The sequence below is a fragment of the Lipotes vexillifer genome, unplaced genomic scaffold, assembly GCF_000442215.2.
Source record: "Lipotes vexillifer unplaced genomic scaffold, Lipotes_vexillifer_v1.1 scaffold691, whole genome shotgun sequence".
Lineage (NCBI taxonomy): Eukaryota > Metazoa > Chordata > Mammalia > Artiodactyla > Lipotidae > Lipotes > Lipotes vexillifer.
The window spans coordinates 73613-81243 of NW_006788040.1; the positions used below are offsets into that span (position 1 = coordinate 73613).

Here is a 7631-nt window from a genome sequence, read left to right on the forward strand (position 1 = left end):
GGAAGAGATACTTTCTTTGATTTCAGTCTTTTAAAATTTATTGAGACTTGTTTTTTGTCCTAACACACTAATCTGAAGACTATTCCATGTACACTTGAGAAAAGTGTGTATTCTGCTCTTGTTAGTTGGACAGTTCATGTGTCTGTTAGGTCTAGTTGGTCTATAATGTCGTCCAAGTCCTCTGTTTCCTTATTGACCTTCTGTCTGGTTGTTCTGTTGACTTACCTTTTAAGAAGATCCTTCTGGACACGTTAAGACAGCCTCTAGGATGTAGATGCAGGGAGACCAGTGAGAGGTTACAGTGTCAATCTAGGAGAGATATGACTTGGACCAGCATCACTGGCACCTGGGCAGTGCTGGTGGGGGGGAGGAAAAATGGTTGGACTCTGAGTCTGTTTCAGTGGTGGAGCCAAAAGAGTCAGTGAAACGATTCTGTAGAAACTGGAGCTATAGGTAAAGGAGTTTGCCTAAGCTCCTACAGCTAGTAAGTGGCTGAGCCAGGATTTGAATCCAGGTCTGTTTGGCTCCCAATTCTTGGCTGTTGATTACTCACTGTGCTTTTGAAAGTACTCCCGATCCAGCTGCCTGGACACCCACCCCCATGCCTCCCTGACAGTCCACTGTCGCCACTATTTGGCCTGAACTCACTCCCTCTGCCTCTATTCCCAAAGGATGTCCAAGTCTAGGTGCTGGGAGCAGAGAAAAGAGGGAGGCAGGTACCTGAGGCTGAGGAGGGCAGAGAGGGGGACAAATGCTCTGAGACCATGTGGGCTTAACGGCATGTTGTAGAAGGGGCTCAACCCCTGGAGTCGGATAAACCTGGGTCCAAGCCCTGAATCCACTCGTCACCAGCTGTGTGACTCTGGGCAGGTTACTCTGCCTCTCTGTGCCTTGGTTTGCTCCAGGGGTCATTATACTGCTACTCCATTTACCCATGATTACAGTGACAAGAAAGCATGTTTTTCGACTAGAATATTCTACCAAAGCAGAAGTCAATCATGATCTTTCAAGCCATTCATTCCTCAAACAGAACTTTATTGAGCACCTACTGTGTGCTGGAACAACAGTTGTTAAGCAGGGAGACACGGAGTGCTTGCCCTCCTGGGGTCCACAGCTTGGCAGGGGGGACAGATGCTGACAAAATCATCACAAATCTGATGGATGTTACAAAAAGCAGCCACTGCGGGCCCCCAAGCAAGGAAATTCAATCTTAACAGGTGGGGTTTCGGGCAGGACCAGAATAACGGTAAAGGAGGCCAGGTGTGAGGTTCTCGGTAGGGCAATGACCTGCGTGCAGCTAACGTCTATCGCAGGTACACTGCACACCAGGCTCTGTACTCAGCATGTGGGGTGCATTACCTTGTGCAGTCCTCCCATGGCCCCTTGTAGGTGCTGTTCCTACAAGCCCTTTACCCAGTGAGAGAACTAAGGTTCAGAGAGGTGACATGAGTTGCCTGAGGAAATACAGCTAGTAGCTAGACGGGTCAGGATATGGCAGCTGGAGCCAAAATGAGAAACATTTTTTATAAGTTGGAATTCCAGCTCTGCTGCTTCCTAGCCGTATGGCCTTGGGTGGGCTAGTTCATCTTCCTGAACCTCAGTTTCCCCATTTGTAAGTGAGACCAGTTCCACAGGCTCAGTTAGATAGTTTTCAGACTTTGAAATGCTATTGGCAAAACCAGGCTTAGAGCTTGCTGGGCTTAGTGGCCGGGAGCTGTTCACGGTGCGGGTGCTGACTTGGTTGTGTCGGGGGAAGTGCCGTGTCAGCTCTCAGGTGGTCACTGCCATGTGTTTTTCCGGAGAACATGGCCAAGGATGCTTTGGGTTCTGTCTTCCCCTCCAGAAGGCAATCAGAAGGAAGGGAGAGAGGGGCACTGAGAGCCTGAGACTGCTCTCAGACAGGCACGTGGATGGGCTGGCCAGGCCGAGTGTAGGTGGGCTGCAGGGCAGCCAGAAGGGAGTGGGGGGCTCATCGATGGGGGTGGATTCCGGATCCCCACGTTACAGCCCCAGAGATGTAGAGCTGGGGCCAGGTGTTGAGGTCATCTCTTCTGACCTCCTCAACCTCCAGGTGGGCAAACTGAGGCCTTAGAGGGGAGAAACACTTTGCTAAAGTACTACAGTGACTCCAGACACGGTGGGGCCCAGAATCCAGCAAAGCAGAAGGGCATTCAGGCCACCAGAGGGCCACCTCCATAAGCAGAGGCATGGCTGCCCTTTCAGCGCTGTGTTCCCTGTGCCTGGCACATCACAGGTATTCAATAAATATTTGTTGAATGAGTGAATGTAGTATGAAAAACACACAGCCTGGGGAGTCAGACCCAGCTTGGATTCTGTCTCCACTCTGGGCCAGCTCTACGTTTCTGGGTGAATTTCTACACGTTGCTAAGCCTCTGTTTCCCAAAATAAGATCACAAATCCAGCTGGTAGGTACCTGAGCAGGGATTTGAACTGTGGTCTACAGGATTCCAGGGCTGATTTTTCATACTACACCTTCCTATTTTGTTTAATATACCCGTTTCATTCATTCATTCATGCACTCACTTAGAAAATATTTATGGAGACCTACTGTGGACCAGGCACTGTTCTAGGCTCCATGGATACAGCTGTGAAAAAAAGGCAGACAAGGCTCTGCCCTTGGGGAAGTTATATTGTAGAAGATGGAGACAGACAGCAAACCAATAGGACCGGAAGTACTCTGAAGAAACCGTAACAGGGGATGGAAGGAGTTAGAGGTGGGATGCCTTAGATGACGCGGACAGTCAGGAAGGAGAGGACATTTTTCGTGACACCTCAAGAGAAGCCCACTATGCAGAGAGCCTGAAAAAATAATTTAGTTCAGTGTGAAGTGTGGAGCTATCAGAGGCCACAGGCCCTAGCCCTACGGAAAACACAGCGGGGAGGATGTGGAAGGAAAGCAGTTACCAAAACATCCCAAGCAGCCTGAGAACACCGTGGGGGGTGATGTAGCCCTTTGAGGTGTCTGCACCCCGAGTGGGTTTGGGTCTCCCCCTCTGGTGCCTGTGCCTTCCAGGTGAAGCAGATTATGGAGGAAGCCGTCACACGCAAGTTTGTCCACGAAGACAGCAGCCACATCATCTCTTTCTGTGGTGAGTTACTGGCCTGTGGCCTTGAAAAGTGGCTTTTTTTCTCCCTCTGTGGGCTGCCTTGGGGATGTGGCGTCTTTCTTCGAGCAAAGTTCTCATGTCATTCTTTTGCTTTTTAACTGCGAGGTTATTTTTGGATTCTAAAGGGACTCCATTAGGGAATTTGGAAGTAGAGAAGAAATTAAGAATGACATCTGCACCCCGGGAAAAGGTGATCGTGGTTGACACAGAAGGATGCCTTCCCTCCCGTGGGTTCCGTTCGCACTGACCCTACCCCAAGCGACCAAGGGTCTTGCATCTAAGGGATGGGCTCTACATCCTTTCCTCACCCAGGTAAAGAGAGAGGATGAATGAGGACTTTAAAAAAAATAATAAGGAATCAAGAGCCATAGACACATCCCGAGGGATCTCTTCCAGCTGGCTCAGCAAAGGAGGCAGGCTCAGAGCGTGACTGAGACTTCTCTCCTTGAACCTGCGAGGCCCACAGGGTTCCAGGAATAACCTCGCTGCCAGGTTCTTACTGTACTTTCACAATGGCTAGAGACAGGTGTCTTACTGTGTCCCTGAAGTCAGGATTCAGTGCATAAGCAGTGTGTACGTATACGTGGGAGTGTTTCTTTCTCCCTGAACACCTTTTTATTTCGTGATTGGAGTCTCATAACAAAAGACAAGCTGTAATGCCCCCCTCACGGTCTTGGCCCTGTAGAGGGGCCCATCAACTTCCATCCAGATGGCCGGGGACATCACCCGTGGGCCTGCAGCTGGCCAAGCACATGCCATGACCTGGGAGACCACTGACGTCAACTCAGCCCCTTGCAGCCCACCTCTGTTCACAGCCCACCTCTGCCACTTCTCAGTTGGGTGACCTTGAGCAAGATCTTATTTTTTTAGGTGATAATGCATTTATTTAAATATACATATATATATTTTGGCTGCGCCTCCTGGCTTGTGGAATCTTAGTTCCCTGAGCAGAGATCAAACCTGGGCCCATGGCAGTGAAAGCGCCGAGTCTTAACCACTGGACTACCAGGGAAGTCCCAGAAATATGTTTTATGTATATGTTGGGTTGGCCAAAAAGTTCATTCGGGTTTTTCTGTAAGATGTTACGTTATGTATAAAAATACACATTTATGCGTGCACATATATATACACACACATATATATGGGAATATATCTCTCTCTATATAAATATAGATATATATCTCTGGCTTTCTTTTTTCTCCTGGACATTTTTATTTGCAAAAGACATGATATGCCTGTCTATTTTGGGACTCACTAGCATACCTACCAATTAAAGACTTAGAAGACTAGAGAGTGATAAAAATCATAATAATTCTCTAACTCTGATCAGAGTTTGGGGGTGAGAGAAATCCGCTGGCTCTAAATGAGACCTGAGGGATGTCCCTGAGGTTTCTTTTGTCCATTGTTCCTTATGAGCCATTGTCGGAAAGAATGGAATGTCTTCCAAGCCAGAATGGATCATGAACTTAATCAGTATAAAGAAATGAAAGTTCTGGGTATGTAAGCAAAACTGAAGATATTTTAGAGATCATCACCCAGAATATTTTAAATCCATGAGCAGATTAGGCAACATGTGAACAATCCTTCAAAACCAAGTCATTGCTAACAACAACAACAAAAACAACACAAGCAATTAAACTGAAACCTCTCAGTATTTCTCCTTGCACATGGCATGACCTTGGCCAGGCTCTTTTTTTTTTTTTTTTTTTTTTTTTTTCCCTTTGGTACGAGGGCCTCTCACCATCGCGGCCTGTCCCGCTGCTGAGAACAGGCTCACGGACGCGCAGGCTCAGCGGCCATGGCTCACAGGCCCAGCTGCTCTGCGGCACGCGGGATCCTCCAGGACCGGGGCACGAACCCGCGCCCCCTGCATCGGCAGGCAGACTCCCAACCACTGCGCCACCAGGGAAGCCCTTGGCCAGGCTCTTGAGTGCTGGTGTCCTCTTCTGAAAAGACAGTAACTAGAACACTTGCTTCATGAGTTTTGCCACGGGGATCAGGGAAGGTAAACCTTAACACTGGCTGAGTAGGTGCCCAAGAAGGGGTAGCTCTTATTATAAATTCACATTTTCCCATAAACATTGATTATGCCAGTGCATACCAGAGAGCTCCTAGTCTGCTGTGTAAGACGGAAAGTAAGAAGATAAATAAAGGCTGCTGAGAGTATCAGATATAAGATAGGGGCCATCAGAATGGCCTGCACAGGGTCTGTTTCTTAGAAGGGAACACTGAGGACCAGAGGGGGAAAGTTATTTGCCTAAGGTCACACAGCAAATTAGTGGTAGAACCCAGGCTACACCCTAGGTCTCTTATTTGAGGAGGGCTGGGCAGGGCCTCCAGGGGAAACACAGAAATGGGAAGATTATGACTGAATCCTCTCTTCAAAGGCCCTTTGTGGAGGCACAAGTGTTGTGAGCACACCTTGGGTTCAGATGTGGGTTTGAATCCCAGCTCCATCACTTATTTGCTGGGTGGCCCTGGGCAGTTCAGTTTACCTCTGGGAGCCTCAGTTTCCACATCTGAAAAATGGATGGTTTTCCTTTCTGCCTGGCTGTGGCAGAGATCAGATGAGATCCATAATGTTAGCTGTTACTGGAGTCACAGTAGTAATGACAACAATGTGATTCCCTAACCGGAATAAAGCTCAGCAGTCACATGGTCCAGGCTCCCCTCCCTCATTGACAGGAGTAATAGCTAACATTCGTAAAGCACACACTATGTGCCAGGCTCTGGGCAAAGTGCTTTCTGTGCATTTTTTCCACCTCATCCTAACAGTAACCTCACGAGGTTAATGTTCATACCATCCCCGTTTTACAGATGAGGAAACTGAGGCACAGGGAGGGGAAGTAATTGCCCCGTGTCACACAGCTGGTTATTGGCCAGGAGAGAATGTGAACAGAGATGATCTGACCTTGGGCAGCAAGCGTGGGTTCACCACTAAGCCCCCTTGCTCCCTTTTGAGGGGCTGGATGGTGGAGAGGCATATTTGCGTTTTGCTATGATGCTGTCACGAAATTTGTGATTCTGGCGTCCCCGGATCTTCAAGGTACCTGTGTGTGTCGGAAGCTCAGAGCCAGGCTGGGCACTGGGGAACATGGGCAGGGCCTGCTGATCGTTGTGTCCCTGCAGCGGCTGTGGAGGCCTGCGTCCTGCATGGCCTGCGGAGGCGGGCGGCTGGCTTCCTGCGTAGCAACAAGATCGCAGCTCTCTTCATGAAAGTGGGCAAGAGCTTCCCGCCAGCAGAGGAGCTGAGCCGCAAGGTGCAGGACCTGGAGCAGCTGATCGAGAGCACGTAAGTGCTGAGAATGGGGTACAGGCTAGGGTACCCCCAGAGGATAGCCCCTGCTTCTCCCCGGGCTCGGTGAGAGCCTGCACCCTCTTCACTCTCCATTCTGCTCCTCCAACCCACCAGATTCTTTCACACCCCAGGTCCTTTGCACACACTGTACCCTCCACCCAGTTCACACCCCTCATCTTCCATGGCTGGTTCCTTGTCATCCTCAGGCCTTCCCCTAACTAATGGTAAATTCCAACCCTCACCCCATTTCTCTTTTATATCCCTCTGTTTATTGTCTTCCCAGTTGTTATCACCATCTGTAATTTATTCATTCATTCGTTTACTGTTTACTTGATTGTTGTCTGTCTTCCCCACTTGACTCTGAACTCCTTGAGGGCAGGCAGCTGCACCTGTGCTATCCGCCATTAGGTCCCCAGTGTCTGAGACAGTGCTCAGCACCTGGGAAATGCCCAAGAAACAACTGAAAAATGAATAAGGGCCTACTCTGAGCCAAGCCAAATGCAGGAAGATCAAAGTTTAACATAACCAACATCGTCTCTGTCTGCGTGGACAGATGCTCACAGTGAAGCAGCCATTGAAGGGGATGTTGTCTTAGTGGCTGATAGTGTGTACTGGGGGGAGGCTCATGGCCTGAGAGTGTGTACATGAGGGCCTTCCACCCGAGCCACCCCCAGCGTCCCAACTGCACAGCCAAACCCCCTACCTGGAGCCTGGTCAGGGATGGCAAATAGGTTTCAAACCCATTTGGTCCTAGTAGCTGCACAGAGAGTTGTGTTGCGAAAGATTCTGGAGCTGTGAGTGGACTACATGGGAGAGAGGGCATGGATTGATTAGCCATGCCTGTTATGGGCAACAGAAGGGAGAGAGAGGCATGCATGTCATGTGTTTGTCCTCTCTGCCATGAGTGGTTACTCTACTCCACTGGATGAGAAATGGCCCTTTCCTTGCCCTTTAGGCCCTGCCAGCCCCGGGCTGCTGGCCAGAACTGCATGATGGGTAAGGCTATGGATTTGGCATTGCCAACTCCCATTTGGAATCTGACTCCTCAGCCACCTGGTCTTTAGGTGCCTTCCAATCCATCTGCTAAATTCCCAGGTGTTTGCTGATAACTTCTTTTTTTTTTTTTTTTTTTCGGACGTGGGCCTCTCACTGTTGTGGCCTCTCCCATCGCGGAGCACAGGCTCCGGACACACAGGCTTAGCGGC

The 7631-nt window shown here is 49.5% G+C and overlaps 1 protein-coding gene across 4 annotated transcripts in view; it reads left to right on the top strand.

The window, feature by feature from the left end:
* The first annotated feature begins 2699 nt into the window (after positions 1-2699).
* Positions 2700-7631, top strand: part of SGSM1 (small G protein signaling modulator 1) — a 53343-nt gene continuing 48411 nt past the window's right edge. For 3 of the 4 annotated variants that reach the window (XM_007461127.1, XM_007461126.1, XM_007461128.1), the window contains exons 1-2: positions 3041-3110; positions 6258-6420. In XM_007461127.1, coding sequence (XP_007461189.1) covers positions 3047-3110; positions 6258-6420 — 227 coding nt within the window. In that variant the 5' untranslated portion in view covers positions 3041-3046. Of the gene's footprint in view, positions 2736-3040; positions 3111-6257; positions 6421-7631 lie in introns of those variants that run through there. The other variant, XM_007461125.1, reaches the window with a different exon arrangement.